Source organism: Meles meles, chromosome 3, assembly GCF_922984935.1.
Source record: "Meles meles chromosome 3, mMelMel3.1 paternal haplotype, whole genome shotgun sequence".
NCBI lineage: Eukaryota > Metazoa > Chordata > Mammalia > Carnivora > Mustelidae > Meles > Meles meles.
Genome location: NC_060068.1, coordinates 141273391 through 141300364, shown reverse-complemented (window position 1 = coordinate 141300364; position 26974 = coordinate 141273391). Strand labels below are relative to the sequence as shown.

The window sequence follows — 26974 nt, the reverse complement described above, 5'->3', positions numbered from 1 at the left end:
TATTGAAGTACCTCTTTTCTCCTATTCTACATTGCCACCTTTGTCATAGCTCAAGAATCTACAGGTAACTGTTTCTGGATTCTCTTAACATTGGTCTATTTGACTACCCATGAGCAATACCACATTGTCTTATTATTAGTTTATAGGAAGACTTAGTCTGGTAAATTCTCTGAATTTGCTCTTCAAATGTATCTTGGCTATTCCGGCCTTTTAGCATCTCCACATGTGATTTTAATAATTAAATTGTAAAACTTCCAAAAAAAAAAAAGAGGTTTTGATATGAAATGCATTGAGTATTGTGGGAAATTGATTCTTATTGAGGAATGCCAAAGGATAGGAATAATCACATGTGCTACACCCAGTGCCATGGGCAAGCATAGGAAGAGGTACCATTAAAACTATGAGGAATAGACTATCAGAATAAGCCTGATACAGAATTGTAACTATTGTAACTATTGTAAGGATGTAGGATGATTCATAACAACTGTAGCTTTAATTCCATATAATAGAACTAAAAATCCACACAGAAATTTGTAGCCAGTTGCTGGTTACCTGCATGCTATATGGTATATATTGCTGCTCAATGATAAAATAAGCTAACTCTATATTTATGAATAGGCTTATTCCTTTGGATTTTAATTCTTTCCCTTGCCTCCCCAATATATAAATCACTTTGAGGGAAAATAGGCATCTTTGAGTCTTTCAGCCTTGATGAATCTCTCAATTGATTTAAGCCTTGTTCAACTTATTCAGTAATATTTTATAATTTTCTGTATAGTGGTCCTAGATCCTACATACATGATTAGATTTCATGTGTTTCATATTTTTGATGCTAGTGTAAAAGGTGTCTTAAAATTTTCAGTCTGCTGCTGCTATGTAAAATGTTTATTTTTCAATATTAAAAGTGAATAAAGCAACTAAACTCCTTTATTTCTAATACTTAATCAATATATTTTTGCTTTTCTTATAATTCCATAACCTACAATGTCCATAGTACCGTTTCCTTTCTAATCCTTATGCCCATTTTCCTATTCTTGCTTCATTGCACTGATCAGCTCCTTTAATAAAACGCTCAAAAAAGAAGTGAAGTATTAAATCAGTAGGTACTAAGTCTAAACTGGGATCCTTATAGGAGCCCAACATCAGAGCAAAGTTGCCTGGAGGTTTGTGACAGTGGAAAACCAAATGGGAGGCCTGTAAAGTAGGAATTACGAATCTTTGTTATATCAATATTAGTTCCAAAGTTGTCACTACATAGAACTCTCTCTTCACTAAATTTCTGTGTGTTCACAAAATTATCTTTTTTTTTCCTTTTCCTTTTTTTGTCCTTCTCATGCATTCATCAGGATCAGTTGGGACATCTTCCATGAGAAAACCGCAGAGTAGCTCAACCTCAAAGATGTACACCTAGGCCTCCTTTCCCAGGTCTGAAGGGTCAACTTACATCTGATGTCAGTGTTCTCAGCTCACTGTTCATAATGAAACCAAGAATTTGTCCACACAGGCTAAGAATTTCCCACATCCCTGTTAGGCATGCCCTCTCCCCTGCAGCGGTTCTCACCCAGAGGCTCCCCATCGTTTTGCCAGAGACAAGTGAGCCATTCAGGAAAAGGATCCGGTGGGCAGGAAATGTGAAGGTACCAAGTGGGAACTATATGAAGAACTATGTGAACACAAGTATACAGACTCCCCCTCATTCTTGCCAAGTATTGCTCTTCTGCAGACACCTCCAACAAGGGTCCTCATCTAAAGCTGCTCATGGAGCAACAGGCAGAAGCACAGGTGGAGAGCAGGAGATATTTCAGCGATATCAAGTTCTCAAACCTGTGGCAGGCATAATTTCTCATCCCAAGAGTTTTGCTCTGCAAGTGTCCTTTGTTCCCAGGGAAAACAGTTGGGGCTACAGGGTGGGAGTTAGAAAAGAACTGAGGAAACATTAGACGGACTCTATATGTGTAATGACCACAGTTTATATAAATGTATGTAAAAAATAATAAAAGTATAATAAAATGTCACTTTAATATGCCAAGAATCAAGGCCACCAGGGTCAAAGACAGTCAAATGAACAGTCATGGGAATGGGGTATCAAAATCAGAGTGTCTGAAATGCAAAGGAAGTTTAGATGCAGCTTTTACACATTAGTCTTAGCATCCAGTTGCAGGAGGATAGAAAGTTAAAAAGAACCAATATTAACTGAAAACGTGCTCTATATTATACTTTTTTTTTTAATGATAAGAAAAAATATTCAGATGGGTGAAATAGGCTTGCTTGAAGTCACACAATCTGTGAATAGTTGAGCCAGGATTAAAACACAAGGCCATCTGGCTCAGTACCTAACCATTTCCACAATATCAAACTCTCAGGGAGGAAGAATAAAATGGAGACCTGGTCAAGGCGCATCACTTTCAAGGTCCAGGATCCTTCCAGAGAGACAGGTCAATTTATATGCTTGAAATGGGAAAATGCATAAACATCACCTGTATTGAATCTGACCTACCCATATTTCCATCTTTGTACAAGAATTTTACATATATCTTTAGGGGTCATGCTAAGCCCCTCCTTATGATGTAGTTTCTAGAAATGGATTTTTTTTTTTTTCTCAAGCTTTCTTCATGTCCTTTGTTGGGACTTACTATATGGCCAAAATTATGCCAAACTAATATTAGCAATTTCACAATGTCTGGTTATTGTTAATGTGGTATAATAAAGAATATGTCACTTGACAATAGTCTATATACATAATTTGTTCTACAGACAATGACTTTAAAAATTTTTACACACCATGTTGAGAATGTTCTTCATTTAAGATTATTTTCCATCATCTTTGCTGAGCTAGGTATCATCACACTATAGACATGAATTCTCTTATTAAATTTTATCTATAAAGATGTCCCATAAATATCAATCAGATTCCTAGATTTATTAAGGCTTGAGCTAATACTGAGAAGGCTTTTCTGTGTTCAGTTCATTATGATTTTACCACCGTTATGAATTCTCTGGTGTACGGTGAGTTGTGACTTCTGTATGAATGCTTTCCCACATACAGCACACCGATAGGGTCTTTCCCCAGTATGAATTCTCCGATGTAAAACAAGGTCTGACTTCTGGGAAAAGGCCTTTCCACATTCAGCACACACGTAAGGTTTCTCTCCTGTATGAATGCGCTGATGCCCTGGGAGGTGGGACTTCTGAGAGAAGGCTTTCCCACATTCACTGCATATATAAGGTTTTTCTCCTGTGTGAATTCTCTGATGCCCAATGAGATGTGATTTCTGACAGAAGGCTTTTCCGCATTCACTGCATTTATAGGGTTTCTCTCCAGTATGTGTTCTCTGGTGTATGATGAGCTGTGACTTCCGGGAGAAGGTCTTCCCACATTCAGTACATTCATAAGGTTTCTCCCCAGTATGAATTAACTGGTGTGTAATGAGTTCTGTCTTCCTGCTGAAGGCTTCCTCACATTGAGCACATTTGTAGGGTTTCTCCCCAGTGTGAATTCTTTTATGTATAATGAGGTGGGACTTCTCACAGAAGGCTTTCCCACATTCAGTACATTCATATGGCTTCTCTCCAGTATGAGCTCTATGATGTATAATCAGCTGTGACTTCTGGGAGAAGGCCTTCCCACACTCTCTACATTCGTAAGGTTTCTCTCCAGTGTGAATTCTCTGATGTATAATGAGGGGGGATTTCTGGGAGAAGGCTTTCCCACATTCACTACACTGATATGGTTTTTCCCCGGTGTGAACTCTCTGATGTATAATGAGGGATGATTTTTGAGAGAAAGCTTTTCCACATTCAGAACATTCATAAGGTTTCTCCCCAGTATGAGTTCTCTGATGTACAATGAGATGAAACTTCTCACTGAAGGCTTTCCCACATGCACCACAATCATATGGTTTCTTTCCAGTATGAATTCGTTGATGTACAATGAGCTGTGACTTCTTAGCAAAGGCTTTTCCACAGGTAATACATACACAGGTTTTCTCCTTAGTTTCAACATTGTGATATTGAATAAGGGATTGTTTACTATTAAATATGTTTCCGCACTGATTATTATCACAGGGCATTACTCCATTGTGAATTATTTCAAGATTAGAATCAGATGCACCATGGCTAGATGACTTTCCACATCCAAAACTCTCATCAGGGTTTTTTCTTGAATTGCTCTTATTACAACTACGTAGGTCAACGTTGTATTTCAAGTTCTTTTTAAATACATCATAGTTATGGGATCTTTGCCTTAAAGTATCTGGCTCTATGCACTCACGAAATATTTTCCCCAGTGGATTATATTTATGGCCTGACTCCACAGTGACTGTTTTGTTGTTGATGACTGTTACTTGCCTGAAAAGTTTGTCTTGGTTTTCCTGATATCTCTGCAGCTGGCCACCATCTTGACAGACTTTTAAGATGGAGTAAAATGAACCATCCTTTGTGACTCCTTTCAGGATATTATTACGGAAGGAAACAGACCCCAAAATACATGATTTGGGGATGTCAAGGTTACTTTTCCTGTCTAAAAAAAAAAAAAGAAAGAGAAAAATAAAACAACTGTAAAGAACAATGAACAGAATGCAGAAGAACAGAACAAATGACTAATCCAATGTAGCTGATGAACTCAGAACACAGAATGGGGACAGGCCATCTCGTAGGACAGTACAGCATACAGTACGATCAGATGAATGGAGGGGAAAGGATGTTAAAGTGAAAAAAATTCATGGGAAAATTAGAACTGAAGGAGACAGAAAAGTATCTGTGTTACCACTCTAATCTGGATTATTCTTTTAGAATCTTTCCATTTTCTCTGCTTTCTAAATGGAAACCTTTTTCACCTTTTGAATTCATTTTTCTTATAAACCATTGTTATATATATACTTAACTACTTTAATCTTGCCACCATTATCCACAGAAACAAGGTCCCTCTGTACTCAAAATACTTAAACTCTCCTCAGTCTACTTTCCTAATTAAAAATAAATACAAGCAACAGAAAAATCCAAGATCCTGCTATGGATTCAGAATCAGATTCACACTTAGAACCCAGGATTATATGCCACTACTTGTCATAAATACCTCCTATATGAACCAAGGGAAACTAGCAAAGTTCTCTCAGAAAAGCCTTAATTCTCTAACTTCAGGTTTTGTTCAGATATGCTTTCCCCGCCACAATCTGCCTTTAACCTCCTCCTTCAGCATCATCAACACTTTACATACTTTCAAAGCAGCTACAGCTGCATGCTCTAGAAAATGCCTTCCAAATTATTGTATCTTTAGATTCTCATTTTCTCTAATTTTTAAAACGGCAACTATATTTGACATATACTTGTGTAGAGCCATGTACCATATGATATTTTGAACATATCAAAAATATGACCTAGGTTCTTGGGAGGAATTTGCCTTTCTGTTGCTTCTCATAAAAGGTGTTAAAGATATACATATATGCAGAGAGAAAGATCAGTAAGAAATAGCTCTCCCTTATAAAGGCTCACAATTATTTAATTATTTGTTGAATGCCTACTAAATTCTCAGTACAGGGACAAAGAATAAGAGATTTCAGTAAGAACAGAACGTAAACCTCCGGCATCAATCAATTAAGGAAACAAGACAAACTGATATTTCACTTCCCTTGTCTCCTCCCATCTGCCTGATTTTCATCCGGATAGATCCAATCTGGTATGTCTCTCTTTATGATCCATGGATCTTCTCCTTGTTCCAACTTAGAGATGACATCTGGTTTGGAAACTGGATATCCTATTAAATGGAAATCACAGAGGAATTGGGAAAAAGTGGAGGTGTAGTTTCAGGAAGGCTACAAGGAAGCAATCCAGGTGGCCCTTAGCAAAAACAGTGACCTTCCTATGGGAAGGTCTAAAGATCATTAAAGTCATTATATATGTCAGGAACTACAAACCACGGCACCTGATGAGGAAAGGCACTTGGATGGGCAAGTCTGAGTTAGGCAGGGAAGCCATCCTTACCCATTGAGACCAGGTGGCTGAAGTTCTCCAGCATCACATCCCTGTACAGGGTCCTCTGAGCGGGGTCCAGTTGCTGCCACTCCTCTTGGGTAAAATCCACAGCCACATCCTTGAATGACACTAAGGCCTGTAACAGTATATTCCTGTTCAATCTGAAGTGATCATTCTCATCATTTCTACTGCAGTATATAAGACCAAGCTACACCTAGTTTTGCATCACGTTGTTTGGGAGGAACAAAACAAAATCCTGCCTTTACGAGAAGAGCCAGACACAGATCAGGAAAACAGAAGATGCTTACTTGATGTAAATGGTAACTTAATAAATGATAAGGGCAGCATGCAAATAACTGAGAGGAAGACAGATTATTCAAAGAATAATACCGAAACAACTGGATAGTCAACAGAAGAAGAATTAATGTCGAATCCATATGGTAAAGGTAGAATTGTAATTCACATGTTAAAGTGCTAACCACCAGTTTCTCAGAATGTGACCTTATTTGGAAAGAGGGTCATTGCAGATGTAATTCTATGAGGTATAATCTCAAGAGTCTACAATGCACATGACTGATGCCTGTATCAAAAGGACAAATTTGAACAGAGAGACAGACACACGTAGAAGAAAGATGATATGAAGAGATACAAGATGGTCATCTACAAGCCAAGGGGAGAGGCCTAGAATCGACTGTTCCCTCACTGCCTTCAGAAGGCACCAACCCTGCTGACAACTTGAGTTTTGACTTCTAGCTTCCAGAACTATGAGGCAATAAGTTTCTGCTGTTTAGTCTACCAAGTTTGTGGTACTTTGCCACAGTATCCCTGGCAAACGAATATACCATATCTTATGTCTTAGATAACAGAAAACATACATTCTGGATGAGCAAAAATCTAAACTCTAAAAAGAGCCAAGAACATTAAAGTAACAAAACAAAACATGGGAAGACTTTTAGTAATAATTATAGAGCAGAGAAAGCAAAACATTAAAAGATAAAACACACATATGGAGAATCACAGAATGTCAGAGTTCTGGAAAAGCATAATCTAATCCCCTCATTTTGTAGGAAAATAATCATAGCTTCTCCTCAATGAACAGTTCCGTTATATATGCAATACTTAATAACATAATGAAGTACATCAATTACAATAGCAATACTGAAAACAGATATGAGAAATATGCAGAAAAAAGGATGAAAAAAAGTAACAGATTATTGATGTGACATTAAAATAAGAGACATGGATAAGTGTAGAGCCATAAGGTATTTCTAGAGGGAAAAGTGACTATTTTAATTATGTCACCATCCTGTTCACAACAGTTGTGATCTAATAGCAGAACCTGAGTGATCTCTATTATTTTTAACTGTTTTTTTCAGCTTTTCCCCCTAAAAATTTCATTATTATCAAATTCTGCTTTCAGAAAAAGAAAAATTAAACACTGCTTCAAATAGCAACATTGCCCCTGCTTAAAAGCACCTTAGGTTCCAACCTTGCATACACAATCAGTCTCATCTCAGTCATCTCAACCTTAAGGCGCCTTTGATCCCACACCAAGCCCCATATTCACACCATCAAGCTGCCAGGCATTTTGTCCTTTAAACAGCCTTCTTAATTTTCTCGTTTTACATATATGAGAAAAACTGCAGATTACAGTGGTTAAGTAAGTACTTGGCAGAGACTATATAACTGAATATACTGAATATAGATTAACTCGCAGATTTAAAAGCAGGTGTTCTGAATCGAGAGCTTGAGCTCTTGACCACTGCACTCCGCACCGCCTCCTTGATATTGTGAATAAGATCTTTTGTATCTTACTGTTTTAATAACACCGTTGGGCAAACTTCCCATGAAACACCCTATTTTTCAGTTTTCCTCAAATTCTCAGCCTTCCGAAAACCATTCTACTTTTTCTACTTTCACAAATGTTTCTCATCCTTATCCTACTTCCCTCATGATTCAAAGTTCAATAATCATTGGTGCCTATTTTCTACTTCCTGGGAAAGCTGATTGCTCCCTGGCTCTGCCTTTGCAGTTCCTGGCTCCCATGTCTATTATAGAACTTTTATTTGTCAAGGCTGGTTTCCATATCTGTTTACCCAATTTTCCTCTGCATTCCTCCCAGAAAAAAACCATACCTAAATCTTCTTGAGATACTTCACAGCCAGCCAGTGCATATGACACACATTAGGTATTCAACAAACTGTTTGCTAAAAAGGAATGAATGACGATTATAGAGAATAAAAGAAAGTTCACGTTTAGTTAAAAATACTTTTACGCATTAATCAGTTATAGTCTTTTGATCTGAAGAACAGTGACATGAGGGAAAAAAATACATGTGGAATGTAGAGCAAATCCATTCTGACAGGAAGATTAATAGATGTAATTCTAACGTTCAGATTTTGCTTTATTAATTTTACTCAAATGCTTTGGGGTGCCTGGGTGGCTCAGTCGGTTAAGTGTCTGCCTTTGGCTCACGTCACAATCTCAGGGTCCTGGGATCAAGCCTTTTGTGGGGCTCTCCTGCTCCCTCTCCCTTTGCTCCTCCTCCCAACACTTGTGCATGCTCTCTCTCCCAAATAAAGTCTTAAAAAAATTATACTCAAGGGGCGCCTGGGTGGTTCAGTGGGTTAAGCTGCTGCCTTCGCTCAGGTCATGATCTCAGGGTCCTGGGATCAAGTCCCGCATCGGGCTCTCTGCTCGGCGGGGAGCCTGCTTCCCTCCCTCTCTCTCTGCCTGCCTCTCTATCTATTTGTGATCTCTCTCTGTCAAATAAATAAATAAAATCTTTAAAAAAAAATTATACTCAAATGCGTCAATAAACTAAATATGTATAAATTTTGTTAATTGTGAGAAAAATATAGTACATAATCAGTGGAAAATTGTACTTTTATCATCTATAAACACTTTTTTGTGGCTTGGATGACTGGGAGAATGGAGTTGGAGGAGAGCAGGTGTTAGAAAGAGAAAGGAAGAATAGACATGTGTGCAAACAATGACTTCACTTCTGGACACTCTGGAAAAAATAAATCCCTCTTCCTACAGGGAGAGGCATATAATCAGTTAATTAGCTCTGGCAGCTGGATGTATTAAGCTAATAACAAATCCGTTTTCCTTCTCTAAAGCTGCTCTAACAGAAATACAAGACTAACCAGACAGGTGATTTTAAACTTTCCAGTAGCCACAATCAAAAACCAATTTTCAAATATATACATGTATATCTCCCAATACATTTAAAATATCATTTTGAAGTGTAACTAATCTTTAAAAATTATTAGTGAGCTTTTTGGAACTAGATCTTCTAAACTCAGTGTGTATTTTACACTTATGGCACATCTCAATTCAGACTAGCCAATTTTCAAGTGTTTAGTGACCACGTGTGGCTGGTGGCTCTGAGCTGGACAGCACAATCAGAACCTACTGACATCCAAAAGAAAACAACCCCATCTTTTTGCAATAGAACTCACTTGTTAAGCTTTACTGTAAAATATACATGAGATTTCTAGATTTGACAATAACAGTGATGATGACACAATACTAAAAATAACAACAACTAGCACTTAATGTGGAATAAACCCTCCCCAGATACACTTCCAGACATGGTTTGATTTGCTTAACTCTCACAACAACCCTATAAGGATTCCAATCTCCATTTTAAAGAGAAAAAAAAAGTCCCAGTTCAACCAGGCTGCAAAGAAATATTATGCATCTGCCAAGATAATAAGGAAATTTGGGTACTGTCATGGAAGATATTCAAAAACCTTTACACGAGGCAGTAAAACTAAAAAACCAGTTGCAGGATGGAATGTTTACCGTAACATTATTTTCCAAAGGAAAAACACAATAAAGAGACACTCAGATATTTGTACTTTCATACATACACACTGATCACAGTTACACTCATACTGAAAATGTCTGGAAGATTACAAACAAATGGTGAACACTGATAATCCCAGGGGGATGAGAGTTTAAGTTAAAAAGTCAGTTTTTAAATTTTTATCATTTATATAGTTTAAAATTTATATACCCTGTATAAGCCAATGTTGGCAAGGAGAAAAAGTAAGACAGTTAAAAACGGAAGCGCAGAGAAGGAACTGGTCTTGAGTTGGACAGTGATCCTACATAATCTGAAGTCACAGCAAAGGGTATGAGCACCAGGGGCCCGTGCTCTACAAAGCTTTGCCAGATAATTATAATTTAAGAACTGCCCTTTGGGAGGAAAATATATTTTGGAAGACCATTCAAAATGTACCCATTCTGTGTTATTTAGACAATAGGACAATAGGAAGCCTCTGTAATCAATTTGATCCTCTAAACCAGAAATCTAACAAATTTTTTCCATAAAGTTTGTATTTTCAGCACTGCAGGCCATACGGTCTCTGTTGTACTTACCCACGCTGTCACTGTGGCAGGACAACAGCCATAGCCAACAATATGCGAACAAAGGTTATGGCTGTGCTGCCAGTGAAACTGTTCATAAAAATAGAGAACCGGATTTGGCCTACAGGCAGGAGTCTGATGAGCCCAGCTCTGAAGATTAAGGTTCAAGGCATTTGGCTACGGCATTATGATACCTTCCCTCTAAAAGAGATCATTTGATGATACAGCTATAAGAAAGCTACTGTTGCATTTACCACAGGAGTGTTGGTGAGAACACTGTGTACTCCATCACCTAGAGAAAGACCCAGAATGGAAATCTGTTTTAGTCTTACAGGGCAAGAAATAAAATGGTGAGAAATGTATCTGTTTTCTCTTTAGAAGACTGCAAATCACGACACTGATGATGTCTTCAAGATCAGAAAACTTGGTTCATTCATTTAAAAAAATGTTTTCAGGCCAGGTTATCCGTATGTTACCTAGAAACTCTTTCCAGTTCTTGATCTTTATTTTGGCTACCTTTTCCCTACTCCAAATTTCAGTTGTCTGTACTTTCCCATTTGACTGGGCAGAAAATGAAAGAGGAAATTTTAAAAATTAAAGATAAAAGCAACTCACCTGGGACTTCATTTTCTGCTCTCTTCTAAAAGGGCAGATGCCTGAAAGAGCAAAACTGGTGATGAAAAGGACATTTTCACAGACTAGACTCGGTCTGCAGCTTCCCCATTCACCAATCTGGAAACATTCACCACTAGACATCAGGTGGATGATGGTACGACAAGGCACAAGGCTGTTTGGTCCTTGTAGAAGGGTCAGGAAGCACTAGGTGAAGGAGTCCTCTTATGACTACACTATAATAAACAGAACTTGATCAAGGTGACTTAATTGTATAGATATGTTTCATATTGACTCACTAACAGCTTATTATTCCCCTATGAACCAGTAATTCTATTGGTAGAATATTTTTATAAGGCAATAAACATGAATAGATTTACAGTAAAATTAACAGCAGATGGACTTCCTTGGCAATAAGAATGGCCATGACCAAATGGAAAACTGAGAAATGTATTCCCTTATTCCCCGGAAAGAATCAACACTTGAATTCCAATAATCTACCAAGAGGTCTTTCATATTTTCCCTCAACTCAGCACAAATTCTCCTGCCAATCAATATTCATGGACCAAAATGTTAATTTTAAGATGTTTTCTGTTTAAACTATAATTGCAGGTTTTCAACAGTGCAGTCATCTGCGTATAAAAATGGTGATAGGTTGGAACCATTTACACAAGAGAATACACTGCAATGCAGGATGGTATATACCTGGTCAATTTTTCTCAGCCCCAGGAGGAGTCATGCAGACAAGACTGAACTGGTTCAGAGGCACTGAATGCTCCCATGACAGGGAGACTGTTTTATGTGTTGTTTTCCAGGCGTTGTCAAAACTGATCTGGAAGGAAACAACCAAAATAGCGATGCTCATGTCTGGGTACCTGGCAGGTGTTCAGTTAAGCGTTTCTTAATTAAAATATAAAATGACTTCAACAAGCTTAGGAAAAGGCCGAAAGTCACACTTTTGGTGATAATGCATCCTTTTTTATTTGTTGGGTCTTGTTTCAAAATGATCATTGGGGGCGGGGCGGGGGGGAGGCACCAGGCTCAGGGTGCAATGGTGAACCGAGAAGGGGTCTGATGTTAAGAAATCAAAGGATGCCTAAAACCTGTGGAAATTTTAACTGTATGTAAAAGTCTTTCCTAGTAAATTGGGGCTGATCATCGTGACAGATCGCATTATTGCACAGTCCAAATTTCTGAATCCTAGGGCCTAGCAATGACATACCCACAGGACTCCCCCATGACCACCACATCACGGACCACGAAAGGGATATCCCGGTCATTTAGTCCAAGCCCCCTCCCCACTCACTGATTCTCCAGAGTCCCCTAAATCGCTGACCCCAGTCAGTCCCCCTACACGCCATTTCTGATCCCACAGACAACCCCATCACTGACACATCATTGCCCAATTCCAAATCTCATCCCTCACTCCAACCCTGACTCCCCAAAAAACCCGACACTGATGGCACAAACCTCTACACCCCTGACTTCATAAACCTCCACTGACCCTCAGGAACCCCTCCCCTCCCGTTACCAATTAAACGGACTCACCGTACCAGCCCGCCTTCTGCCTTGCGGCTCTGTTATAAAGCTCCGAGCCGCCCACCACCGTTCTAGTCAGGACGGCTGTCACAGCCATACTGGCGAACTCTCCCGCTTCCCGTCTCGGAGAGGGCAGCGCGGGGCTCCCGAGCCTGCGCTGTTCCGTACCGGGCGGCTTTGCCCACTCGGCATCCTCTGCCGCTTTGTTCAGGAGGCAAGATGGCGGCTCCCAGGCTGTGCCTCGTGGTGGGAGCCGCCACCTTGAGAGTCCGGTCGGGTCCGTACGACGGAAGAATTCGATTTATTCCTAAATTTGGACGTGCCACGGTGGCAGCGAAGGCAGGAGGCAAGATGACAGAAGGGAAGATAATACAAACCAGTGAGGTGCGAGGTTTTGCAGAGAGCATTTACAGGAGGATTGGGGAAGAAGTTTGAGTGCTCCGACCTCTATTAAAAGATTGCATTTGGTGAACGAGGAGGAATTGGGGATGTTAAAATACTTTCACTGACGACACTGAACGTGTTTGTAAAATGGTACAGCCCCACCCGCGGAGGTTGTACTTGCTGAGGGGGTGAACCGCGGGATGGTACAGTCCCCTCCGCCGAGATGCCCCTGTGGGAGAGAGGGACCCATGTGGTGGAGGGGGTGGCTGGGGCGGGGCGGAGGAGGGAATACATCGCAGAAACGAAATTTAAAAACGGTTGTAAGGAATCCTCTAGGGGAAATTACTACTGGGGGAGGGAAGAAGAAAAGAAAACAGAGAAAAGGAAGAGACTGAGACCCCGAGCGATAACGCTGAGAAGCCGGAGGAAATCGGGGCCGCGATAGAGGAGCAAAGGGGAGGCCTGTGTGGGCGGCGATGGCTGCCTGGAAGGCAGCAGACGGGGCACAGAGGAACCGAAGTGGGACGCTAAAGGACACAACGCGGGAGACTCCGAGGCAGAGGGAGATTGAGACAGGCAAAGCGGACACTGAAAAGGGGAAAAAATGGAGAGGAAGCGAGCGGGGAGGCTAGATTTCAGGAAGACATCACGTGAAAAAATAACGAACCTACCGTAAGGTTTAGGTCTTACGCCATGCGTGTGTTAACATGGTTTCATGGACTGAAATAGATCCGATTTTGAATCATGGTTTTCAAAGGAGCCATTATTTTTGGCTTATGTAATTAAATGAGCAGCAATTTTACATTGAGCACTTTAATTTTTCATGTCAAGTAAGAACAAATTTGGACTTAGGGAGAGATTTTATTCAGAAAGATGATTGCGGGGGCACCTGGGTGGCTCAGGTCCTGATCTCTGGGTCCTGCATCAGGCTCCCTGCTGAGCGAGGACTCTGCTTCTCCCTCTCCCTTTCCGTGCTCTCGCTCTCAAATAAATAAAATCTTTAAAAAAAAAAAAAAAGGTTGCAATAAAGAGAACACTTCAACCTCAGAAATCTGCAAGCATCTCAAAATCAAGTTGACCCCGCCCCCAAATCCGGGTTTTTTTTACATAGGGTTAAGACAGGTTAGTAGGAACATTTAAAAGGTAGAAGTGTGCATGTGGCAAAAACAGGGCACTTTAAAATGTTTCTGGCGGTCCTCAGATTCTGAGAAAAAGCTGTTAAGGGAGGATGTTCTGCATATACATACTTTGGTCTGTGTTTAAACTTAGGGAGGGGGGCGCCTGGGTGGCTCAGTGGGTTAAAGCCTCTGCCTTTGGCTCAGGTCATGATCCCAAGGTCCTGGAATCGAGCCCCGCATCAGGCTCTCTGCTCAGCAGGGAGCCTGCTTCCCTCGCGCTCTCTCTCTGGCTGCCTCTCTGCCTACCTGTGATTTCTGTCTGTCAAATAAATAAATAAAATCTTTTTAAAAAGGAAAAAAAAAAAAAAAACTTAGGGAGGAGCCAAAGCTTAGATGCCTGTGGGAAGAGAGAGGCCTAACTTTTGGTCAAGACAAAGAAGAGGATAAGAAGTGGGCAGCTGATGCCCTTCAATTTAAACTCCCACAGCTAAGTCAATATTTATCGCATGTCTGGGGCTTAAGACAGTGTAGCTACTGTGTTAGGCACTAAGGATAGAGTGATGATTAATTCAGAATCCTCAAGGAATGATGCCAGTGGAAGCTGTAGATACCGGAAGGGGCCAAACCATGGAGAGCGTTGTAGGAATTGTAAAAACTGCAGCTCTCCATCCAAAGAGTCACGAGAAGCTGTCCTTAATGTATCTCATTAAACAAGAAACTGAAGAAGATTCCTTCATAATGAAATAAATACAAATTAAAGCTGCAGTAAGATACTAGTTCTTATTTATTAGCTTGTTTTTTAAAAAAGTATTCTAATTCTGTTAATATATGGTGTTGATCAGGCCATGGGACTCAGGAATTCTCATGTATTATTGGTAGGACGGAAAAACGATACAGCCCCTGTATAAGTGGTTTAGCAATAGCTAGCAAAAATACATGTATTAGTTATCTGTTGCTGTGTGATAATTACCTGAAACTTAGCAGTTTGCAACCATAAATGTTTGTTGTCACACATTTCTGTGACTCAGACTGGGAACTGCTTAGCTGGATGGTTCAGATTCGGTCTCAGGGGTTGCACTGGGGCTGCAGTTGTTTCAAGACTCAAATGGAGAAATATATGCTTTCTGAGTCAATCAAATGGCTGATGATTCCTTAAAAAAAAAAAATGGCTGATGATAAGTCTCAGGATATCATTTTCCCCGCTCAGTTCCTTACTATGTGGACCTTCCTATAGGCTACTTGATTATCCTGACATGGTAGTGGTCTTCCCCCTCCTCAAGCCTATCTCATAACATGATAGCTGGCTTCTACCAAGCCCATGTGAATCAAAGGAGAGAGAAAAAGAGAGCATACACATGCACATAAGATAGAAGCCACACTCTTTTTTTTTTTTTTTTAAGATTTTATTTATTTATTTGACAGGGAGATGGAGAGCACAAGTAGGCAGAGCGGCAGGCAGAGAGAGAGGGAGAAACAGGCTCTCTGCTGAGCAGGGAGCCCAATGTGGGACTTGATCCCAGGACCCTGGGATCATGACATGAGCCGAGGGCAGCCGCTTAACCGACCAAGCCACCCAGTTGCCCAGAAGCCACAGTCTTTCTAAAACCTAAATTGGAAATGATATCTCATTACTGCTTCTGTATTCTATTTGCTAAAAGTGATTCAGTAAGGCCTGCCCACTGACAATCAAGTGGGAATTGAGCCCCACTTCTTAAGGGGAGGACTGTAAAGTTATTGTCATAACTTTTACCCTTTGATTCAGAAACCCCACTTCCAAGAATATATTTCAAAGATGAATAAGCAAAAAAAAAAAAAGGTCAAAAGATTATTCATTACAATACTGTTTTTAATATTGTAAATACTAAAATAAGCTAAAAATACTATTTTTAGTATTGCAATGAATAATCTTTTGGCCATGTTTTAAAAAGACAAACATCTTCTAACAGGTCTGGTTGTATAAATTACGGTATACACATAAAACAGTATTATTTGTCAGTAAGAGAGACAGAAAAATCTCAATGTAACTATATGGAGTGAAATTTAGGATATAATGTTATGGGAAAATAAAAATGATTTATTACCACTTAGTTTTATAAAATATGAAAATGAGTGAATATGTATACAGTCAAGTCCCATTATTCATTATAGTCATGTTCAATATAAGGTTGCTGCAAATAGAATTAGTGAATGCTGAAACATTGCTCCTAGGGGAAATATATAAATATATATTCACATACATATACATAAGACACACGCACACATAATACATATATAAGAGAGATTATAATCTTAAATTGCAATTTTGTGAATTTTACAACTTGTACAACTTTTACAACAATCTTAAAATCAACTCAGCCTGGTACATTCTACTTTCTTTTACAAAAGAGAAGGTGAAGTTCCGAAGTATTAAGTGACTTACCTTAGGTCACTCCACTAACAGGTGTCAGAGTTGGATTCAAACTCTACCAGAGTGGCCCCAGCGCTGGAGTTTCTTACACTATACTACACTGCCCATTGTCTCCATCCTCTTGAAAGCTGGAACAAGAGGAAGAACATCCCCTCAGTTCAGCCTCACACAGAAATGTGTGCATGGGGCAACTCAAATATTTCACTGTTCTGTTCATGTCTGCTATAACTACAAAAGCACCACATTGATCCGGGGGTTATAGGTCAATTTTAGAAACTGGGTAAAATTGAAGATATGGCATAATGAAGATCAACTGTATATATGTTTACCTGAAAATTAAAAAGCAAATAATGGACGAATAAATGATCAAAATAGTATCTGTAAAGAGTGCTGTCAGTTATGTACTAATATGTGAACTTATCCCAAAACTTAGTGGCTTAAAACAACACACATTTATTGTCTCTGTGTGTCGGGAATCTGGGCATGGGTTATCTGGATCCTCTGCTTCGGAGCCTCCCATAAATCTCTCTAAAAGGTACTGGCCTAGGCTGGGGTCTTATCTGAAGGATCAAATGAAGAAAGATCCATTTCCAAGCTCAAAGACATGATTGTTGGCAGAATGCACTGTCTCAAGGATTGTTGAATGAAGGGCATTCACATCCTTGCTGGCTGTTAGATGGAAGCTACCCACAGTACCTTGCCATGCATGGCTCTCCAACCTGTGACTTATATATTTAATGAGGCAGGAGAAAGAGTCTGTAAGCAAGATGGAAGTCACAGTCTTTTAAAACCTAATCACAGAAGTAACACTCACTTGATGCTGCCACATTCTGTTGGTTCAATGTTACTTATTCATATGGAGGGTATTGCAAAGGCTGTGAATATCAGGAGGTGGGAATCTTCGCCCTCTGCCTCTGCCTGCCACTCTGTCTGCCTGTGCTCTCTCTCTCTCTCTGACTAATAAATAAATAAAATCTTAAAAAAAAAAAAATAGATACTGCCTACCACAGGGAAGAAGAAAATAAGATAGAGGGGACAGAGATAGTACATAAATGTGACTGAAAATAAACACATGAAATGAAAGAGGAAAGAGTAACTAGATGTCACAAAATGCCAAAATCAATGTCTGTTTCTACCAAGTTCTGTTTATTTGACTTTAGAACCTCAAAAAAATTACAACATTATGAAACAAAATTAGTTATAAAACAACCCCAAAGTTCTACTTCTGGTCAAAGTGAAGTCACGAGGATTGGACTATACTTTCACCTGAAATTATGGAAAACCCAAATAAATGTATGAAACAATGGGTTTTAAGACACTGGACATCAGGCATTTAAAGACAGTGATCTTTAAAGATGGGAAACAAATGAGGGTAACCTCTTTTCATTACTCAGTTTACTGCCTTGAGAAAATTTCTAGGACACAACACAGGGAAGGGGAGCACAGGCAAAGTTCAGCAGACTCTCAGAGTTGAAGAGAAAGAACCAACAGTACAGACCAAGGAAGCTAGAGTCACAGAGCAGAAGACCAAAGAGGAGAAAGCTGTCCCCAAAAGAAAACTCCAGAGACTTGCAGACGGTCTACTTCTCATCAGAATATTGGTCTGTGTATGTATATAAGGAAACTATCAACGTTTGGGAAAATAAACACATGAAATGAAAGAGGAAAGAGTAACTAGATGTCACAAAATGCCAAAATCAATGTCTATTTCTACCAGCCAGACTGGAAAGCTTTGCTATTCATGGGGCATTGGGAAGAGTACTCAAAATGTTCTGCTTCAATAGCGAAAGTAGTTAGCTCTACACTCAAATATTGCTCTGGTGCCACCTAACAAATCAGATTTGAAAGAATCAAACTGTTTCCAAGCAATAACTGTAGAGAAAGGTTTACAAAAAATGGGAATACAAAAGTAGCACCCAACATGGTAAAATTCACAATGTCTTGTGTCAAAACAATAATTATCGGACATGTAGGGATGCCTAGGTGGCTCAGTCAGTTAAGCATCTGCCTTCAGCTCAGGTCATGATCCCAGGGTCCTGGGATCGAGTCTCAACAGGGGACTCCCTGCTCAGTGGGGAGCCTGCTTCTCCCTCTGCCTTGCTGCCCCCCCTGCTTGTGCTTTCTCCGTCTCTCTCCCTCTGACAAATAAATAAATAAAATCTTAAAAAAAATAAATCAGACGTGTATAGAAATGGAAAAATAATACTCATAATTAGGAAAAGTTCCAAGGAAAAGAGATCAGAAATGAAAAATATATTGCAAATATGTTAACAAGTTATTACAAGATCTTGCAGTCATTAAACGGATAATTCTAAAATATTATGAACAACTTTAGCCTCATAAATCTGACCAGGTAGAAGAGATGGGCCATTTTCTCAGACACCAAAACTCAACCAAGATAAAATAGATAATCTGCATAGTCCAAATTAAAATTGATTCTTAATTAAAGACCTTGCAAAAAGAAAAGACAGTTTCATTGGAGAATTCATCTAAATTTAAATAGCATCAATTTTACATAAACTCTTCCACAAAAGGGAATACAAGCCAAATCATTTTATCAGGAAATTATTACCAAAACCGTACCAAGAGAGAAAACTACAGACCAATGTGTCTCATGACCTTAGGCACAAAAATCCTTAACAAAATATTAGCAAACCAAATACAACAATTCATTAAAAGAATTATACACTATGACAAAGTGGAATATATTCCAGGTATGCAAAGCTGGCTCAAATTGGAAAATTAACCAATCACTATAACCCATCAAGATACAAAGGAAAAGTATGTAATTATATCAATCAACACAGAAAAATCATTTGACAAAAATCCAACACCATTCATGATAAACACTCAGCAAACTAGTAACAGAGGGGAATTTCTTCAATTTGACAAAGAGCATATACAAAAAAGAAGAAAAAAAACCCCCACAGCAAATAATATTTAATGGTGAAAGACTGCATATTTCCCTTCTTAGATCAGGAACAAGGCAATAGTGTTTCATCACACTACCCTAGTTCAACATAGTATTGGAAATTCTACCCATTAAAATAACACAAGACGGGCGCCTGGGTGGCTCAGTGGTTTAAGCCTCTGCCTTCGGCTCAGGTCATGATCTCAGGGTCCTGGGATCGAGCCCCGCATCAGGCTCTCTGCTCAGTGAGGAGCCTGTTTCTTCCTCTCTCTCTGCCCGCCTCTCTGCCTACTTGTGACCTCTCTCTCTGTCAAATAAATAAATAAAATACTTTAAAAAAATAAAATAAAATAACACAAGACAAAATTTGTAGTGATCAGAAAGAACAGAAATAAAACTGATGTGAATGATGTTGGTCCTTTATAGAAAATCCAAAGGAATGTACCAAAAATAAGCCTAAAACTTAATATGTGAATTCAGCAGTTATAGGATACAAGAACATCAGTGCATAAAAATCAATCACATTTTGGGGGTGCCTGGGTGGCTCAGTCATTAAGTAAGTGCCTGCCTTCAGCTCAGGTCATGATCCCAGGGTCCTGGGATCAAGTCCCACACTGGGCTCCCTGCTCAACAAGGAGCTGAGCTCCCTCTCTCACTGTCTCTGTCAAATAAATAAATAAAATCTTTTAAAAAATCAATCACATTTCTATTTGCTAACAATAAGCATATGGAAATAAAAACATAATGTTTCAATCAGTACAAAGGGATCAAAATACTTGGTCTTCGACTTAACAAAACAAATAAAGGATCTTTAGGAAGAAAATTACAAAATGTGTTGAAAGAAATCAAATAAATATTGAGATAAATTGTGTCCATTGAATTGAGGATTTATAAACTATAAAGAAGTTATTTCTCCAAACCGATGTATAGGTTTAATGCAATTTCTATTAAAATCACAGCAAGTTTTTGTTGTTTGTAAACTTAGACAAAATTATTCTAAAATTTGATGGTAAAGAACAAGCCGTAGAATACTAAGACAATCTTAACAAAATAAAGAATGAAGTGGAAGGAACCATTCCCACAGCTTTTGTTCATCACTGTACTGGAAGTTTTAATCAGTGCAATAAAGCAAAAAGAAATGGAAGATGCCCAATTTGGAAAGGAAAAGGTAAACAATCTTTATCTATAGATGCATGATCTTTTATATAGAAAATCTGATGTATTTTACCACCAACAACAAAATGGCTACTGTTAGAATTAATCAGTAAGTTTAGAAATGTTGTAGTATATTAGGTCAATAAACAGCGGTACTTCCATATACTATCAACAAATGATCAGACTAAAATTTAAAACATGTATAGAATTTCTTTTCAATAGGAAAGGCTTGGGGTAAGTCTGACAAAAAAACGTGAAACATCTGTACATTGAAAACAACTAAACATTGCAAATAGAAATGAAAGAATGATGTGCTTAAATAAAAGGACTATGTACTCTTTATGTGTCAAAGCCTCATTATTGTAAACCTCAAATTGATTTATATTCAGTGTAATCAATTTAAATAATGCAGCAAGTTTTGAAAGGAAATTGACAAGATGATTCTTAAAATTCATATGGAAATGAAAAGGTCTAAGAATAACCAAAATCCTTTACAAAAAAAAAAAAAAAAAAACCAAAAACCTGTCTGAAGATCTAATACTACCTGACCTCAAGATTTATCTTATATACAGCCACAATAATCAAGACAGTGTGGTGTTGGTGTAAAGACAGAAAAATAAATAAATGAAACAAAATGGACAGAAATAGAGCCAACTGATATAATGACAAATTTCCAACAAAGGCACTTAGGTGAGAGGAAAAAGAGTGTTTTCAACAAATAACTGGATATCTATATTTTAAATGAAACCTTAATCTATTACTCATACCATATATAAAAAATTAACTCGAAGTGGGCCATAACCCTAAATATAAAATCTAAAACTTTATATAAAGTTCCTAAAAGAAAATGTAGGAGTAAACCTTTGGGACTTAGAATTAGGCAAAGATTTCTTAGGTAGGACAATAAAAGCATGAACCACAAAAGAATAAATGGTAAGTTGAAAATCTGGTCTTTAAAAGATATCATTAAGAGAATGGAAAGACAAGCCACAGACTAGAGGAAAATATTTTCACATCATATATATGATAAATAACCAGTAGCTAGAATGTATAAAGAGTTCTAACAACCAAATCATTAAATACTCAGCAAAAGGGGCAGCTGGGTGGCTTAGGTGGTTAAGCATCTGCCTTCAGCTCAGGTCATGATATCAGGATCCTGGGATTGAGCTCCAAGTTGGGCTCTCTGCTCAGCAGGGAGTCTGTTTCTCCCCTCACTCTCCCTCTGTGCTCTCTCTCTCGCTTGTTATCTCTCTCAAATAAATAAAAATCTTAAAAAATAATAAATACTGAGCAAAAGATTTAAACAGACACTTTTCTAAAAATATACTAATGGCAAAAAAGAACATAGAAAGATGCCCAACATCAGTAGTCATCAGGGAAATGCTAATTAATACCACAGTGAGATACCCCTTACACACCTACTAAAATGACTAAAATTTTAAAACTAGTATTACCAAGTGTTGGCAAGGATGTAGAGAAATGAACTTTTACAAAGCGATGGTAGAAATGTAAAATGGTGTAACCACCTTGGAAAATAGGTAATTTCCTTTAAACATAAACCTGGATGATCCAGCCGTTTCATTCCTATTATCTATCCAAGAGAATAAGTATTAGGCCCGGGTGCATACACCACCACAATATACATGACATGCGTGCATATTTATACAGGAATGCTCATAGCAGCTTTATTTGTAACAAAAACTGGAAGTAAGTCAAATATCTGTCCTAGGCAAATGGATAAACTGCCCATACAATGGGACTAATTAGCAAGAAAAAGAAATGACCTCTTGATACACAACAAATTGGATTAAATTCAAAACAATATACTGAAAAAAAACAGTAAAAACAAGGACTTACATATTATTATTATTGCATTTATATCAAATTATAGGACATGCAGAAGAATATATAGTGGCAGAAAGCAGACCAGTGGTTGCCTGGGGACAGGGTGAAGAGCTGGTGAAAGAAGACTAACTACTAAGCGGCATGAAGAAGTTTTTAGGGATGAACCTGTTGGTCTTGAATGTGGTGACAGTTTCCCTGGTGTACACATAAGCCAAAAGCTTCCAAATTATGTACTTTAAATATATGCAGTTTATTGTGTCTACTATATCTCAATAAATTTACTTAAAAAAAAAAGTTCACCATGCTTAATATGTCCTATATTTATCTGCTACTTCATCATTTTTTTGACAATAAAAATACCCTTTCCCCTGATTCATTCCCCTTCAGACAGTCTATTCTTCCCCAACTTCCACCTCAAGGCTTTAGAGATGCTCTTCTTACTAGTATAGACTTATCACTACTCTCACCAATTGCCATAGTAAATAAGAGTCAGATTATCTTCTAAAACAAAAATACCTTTCTCTTCTGGTCTTTCTTAATCCCAGTTTAGCTGCACCCTATATACGTCCTAAAGGAGGAAATTTTGGAATATTAGTCCACACAGGTTAAGTCAGTAAAACTGTTCATTCACTCTATCATTTAGTCCTTCAACTAATATTTAGTGAACATTATGTACTATGCATTCTTCTAGTGCTTGAGCCATATAATTATAATAATGCAGCTAAATATTCCAGCCCTAATTGTGCTTAAATGCTACCAAAGTGGGCTGAGAGTAAACAAAATAAATTACATGACAACGGTGACATTAAAAAAGTGAAATAAAGCAAGGTGGTAAGTAGTAGCCCTTGGGGGAGTGTTGTGTTACATACAGAGGTCTGCTAGTCTTAGAGAAATCTGATCTAATCAGTCATCTAAGAACACAGAATCATAATACATTGCAATTCTACAGTGATAAAATTATGTAATGATTAGTTATGAGTGCCTGCTCGAGGCTACCAGAAGAAAGAAAATAAATAATAAAGACTGGAGCAGATATAAACAACATACACGATAAAAATAATGAAAATCAATGAATCCAAGAATTGGTTCTTCAAAAAGCTCAACAAAATTGATAAACTTTAAGCTAGACTGACTTAGGAAAAAAGAGAAAAGATTCAAATAAAATCAGAAATAAAAAAGAAGGCGATATAATTGATTTTACAGAAATAAAAAAGATTATGAGAGTCCTATGAACAAATGTACACCAAAAAATTGGATTATCTAAATGTAATGGACAAAAACTTACCAAAACTTACCACTGCTGAATGAAAGAGAAGTAGAGAATCTGAATAAAACTAAAACTAGTAAGGAGACTGAATTAGTAATCAACAACCTCCAAACAAATAACACTAGCCATAACTACTGCTGGCACTGCTTCCCCACATCAGAGGTCAAAGAGAGATATACATCATACCTCACTTGTCTTAAAGATAAAGAATTTGAATCCCAAAGAAAAGCAAGATCTAGAAAATCAAAACAGTCTAGAAGATCAACGCAGGGGGTGACACTGAAGGGGCTGAAAAACATTAAGGAGTTGTTCTACCAGAACCAGAGAATAAGAATGAAGAAAAACGGGATAAAGAGAATCAAGGAGAAAAGGAGTCAGGAAGGTCCAGAGAATATGAATATAAACAAAGGTACTTCTGAACATATGAGGAAACTTATGCGTTACAGACCGGATTCAACTTCAAATTCAACCATTCTGTCCTCTTCACATCTACCATAAACAGCTCACTCCATGCTTCAAGTCAACTAAACAGGCCAAACAGTCCCGTAGGTGTAACTTCTGTTTACTCCAGAGTATTAATAAGGGAAAACTGAAAGAGAGGGAGAGTAAAAAAAAAAAAAAAAAAGGAAAAAGGAGAAGATAAATTACAACCTAAATCATTCACAGAATAATGGCAACAAGGAGAAATAAGATCTATGGAAGCTTCATATTGGAAATAAGACAGCAATGAAAATAAACAAGAACAATAATCATATAGAAAAGGGATCCAAATTAAAAAAACTGAGATTCCATTTGTAGATAAGAAACCCATCCCGCATCAGCTAGGTGATCAGTATGATGCCTTGCTGGGATGCTTTGGAGCAGACAGTTTCTCAAAAGAAAGAAAATCTTAGAGTAGCAGGTTAAAAAAAAGGATTGATTCCAGACTATAAGAACTCTTGTGAACAAATTCTAGCTGAAAAGAAAAAGCTTAAAACATAGTTACATGAGGCAAATATGGAATCTTGGATAGGATCAACGTGACAAGATGAAAAAAGATATTCCAAGCAAATGGAAACCAAAAGTGATCAAAGGTAGCTATACTTATATCAGACAAAATACACTTTTAAGTTAAAAACTGTAAGAGAGCCAAAAAAATAATCATTATGTATTGATAAAGAGGTCAAGTCTTAAAGAGTATGTAACAATTATAAATATATATACACACCCAATACCGGAGCACTTAAATGTATTAAGCAAATACTAACAGGTCTGAAATACAATCATTAACAGAAGGCTTTGGCACTCTATTTGCAACAACGGATTGATCAGGAAGACAGAAAATCAATAAGGAAACACTACACTTTAGATCCATTGGACCTAGCAGACATATGCAAAACATGGCATCCAACAGCAGCAAAAAACACTCTTCCCAAGGGCACACAGAACATTCTCCAGGTTAGATCATATGGTAGGTCACAAACAAGTCTGAGCAAATTTAAGATCACTGAAATCATACGAAGTATGTTTTCTGACCACAATGGTATGAAACTAGAAAATAACAAAGAAAACTGAAAGCTCACAAATATGTGGAAATTTAACATATACCTGAACAACAAGGATATTTTAAAAGTATCTTGAAAACAAATGAAAATGGAAACACAACTTACCAAACCCTATTGGATGTAGCAAAAGCAGTTCTAAGCAGGCAGCTTACAGTGATAAATGCCTACACTAAGAAACAAAGATCTCAAATAAACAACCAAATTTACATCTCAAAGCCATAGAAAAAGAAAAAAAATTAAGCCAAAAGTTAGCAGAAGGAAGGAAATAATAAAGATCAGAGCAGAAATAAATGAAATAGAGACCAGGAAAACAACAGAAAAGGTCAATGAGACTAAAAAGCTGGTTTTTTTAAAAAGATGAGCAAAATTAACACACCATCAGTCACACTAAGAAAAAAGGAGAGAGGAATCAAGTAAAATTAGAAATGAAAGAGGAGATATTACAACTGATACCACAGAAATACAATGATTATAACGTGACTTAGAACAATTATGCTAACAAATTGGATAACCGAGAAGAAATAAAATTCCTAGAAACATATAACATATGAGACTGAATCACTCATAGAAAACCTTAACAGACCAATAACGAGTAAGAGGCTTAATCAGTAATCAAAAACATCTCAACAAAGAAAAGCCCAGGATCAGATATCTTGATTGGTGAATTCCACCAAATATTTAAAGAATTAACAACAATCCTACTTAAACTCCAAAAATACTGAAGGGAACACTCCCAAACTCATTTTACAAGGCCAGCATTACTTTGACACCAAAGCCAGATAAGGGCACTACAAGAAAAGTCCAACATTATTGATGAATATAAATGCAAAATTCTCAACAAAATGCAAGCACACAAAATTCAACAGCACATTTAAAGGGTCATACACCATGATCACCTGGGATGCAAGGATGTTTCAACATATACAAATTAATAGAAGTAATTCACCACATTAACAGAATAAAGGATAAAAAATCATCTCAACACATTGCAGAAAAATCAAGTGTCAAAAATTCAACGTCCTTTCATGATAAAAATTCTCAAATTAGTCACAGAAAGAACATACCTCCACATAATGAAGGCAACATATGGCATGCTCAGAGCTAACATCATAATCAGTGGTGAAGAAAGCTTTTCCTCTAAGATCGAGATCAATACAAGGATGCTCATTCTTGCCCCTTCTCTTCAACATTGTACTGGAAATACACGTTTCTAGACATGATATATTTTTCATGCTACTGTAACTGTAAAATTTTATATCTATTGCATAAACTTTATTTTTAAAAAACTTTATTTTTAGAAACATTGCTACTTCCTATTTCTAATAATTAACCTATACATTTTCATCTCTATGCATCTAATTTTTATCAACAAATAATGTGTTTTATTGCTTTCCAATCATTGTACCAACTTTTTTTCTTGCCTGCTTTCCCTGACTAGGTCTTTCAATGAAATGTTGAATAAAACTGGTGAGAATTGACATTATCTTTTTTCTAGACTATAGAGGGAAATTTTCCTATACACCAAAAGATATTAAATTTTGCTATATTTTATGGCAATATATAGTACATATTATATCATATCAGATCAGTGAGGTTCCCTGGAAGGTGAAAAGGCAAAATGGAAGACCCATGAGAAGATAAGAACCCACGAGAAGATAAGTAACTGTTACTATATTATCATTTCCTTCTCACAACATTTCTGTATGTTCCTGAGACCCTGATTTTCCCATGCTTCCATAAGGGCCAGGTGGGAACAACTGCCATTAAGACCTCTCAAAGCAGATCACTCCATGGTACATGCCTGAATGTTTTGTTTCCCAGGTCCAAATTGCCAATCATATCCGA

General features: G+C 37.7%; 1 protein-coding gene across 5 annotated transcripts in view; it reads right to left on the bottom strand.

Annotated features, from left to right (window-relative positions):
* Positions 1–1973: 1973 nt before the first annotated feature.
* Positions 1974–26974, bottom strand: part of LOC123938432 (zinc finger protein 300) — a 34110-nt gene continuing 9109 nt past the window's right edge. Inside the window, exons 1-8 of one of the 5 annotated variants that reach the window (XM_045999786.1) lie at positions 12508–13817; positions 11665–11791; positions 10963–11003; positions 10542–10639; positions 8106–8177; positions 5980–6106; positions 5627–5752; positions 1974–4519 (exon numbers count right to left, since the gene is read on the bottom strand). In XM_045999786.1, the coding sequence (XP_045855742.1) occupies positions 2961–4519; positions 5627–5752; positions 5980–6013 (1719 nt within the window). In that variant the 5' untranslated portion in view covers positions 6014–6106; positions 8106–8177; positions 10542–10639; ... (1 more) ...; positions 11665–11791; positions 12508–13817 and the 3' untranslated portion in view covers positions 1974–2960. Of the gene's footprint in view, positions 4520–5626; positions 5753–5979; positions 6123–8105; positions 8178–10541; positions 10640–10962; positions 11004–11664; positions 11792–12507; positions 13818–16419; positions 16536–26974 lie in introns of those variants that run through there. The other 4 variants (XM_045999784.1, XM_045999783.1, XM_045999785.1 and 1 more) reach the window with 4 other exon arrangements.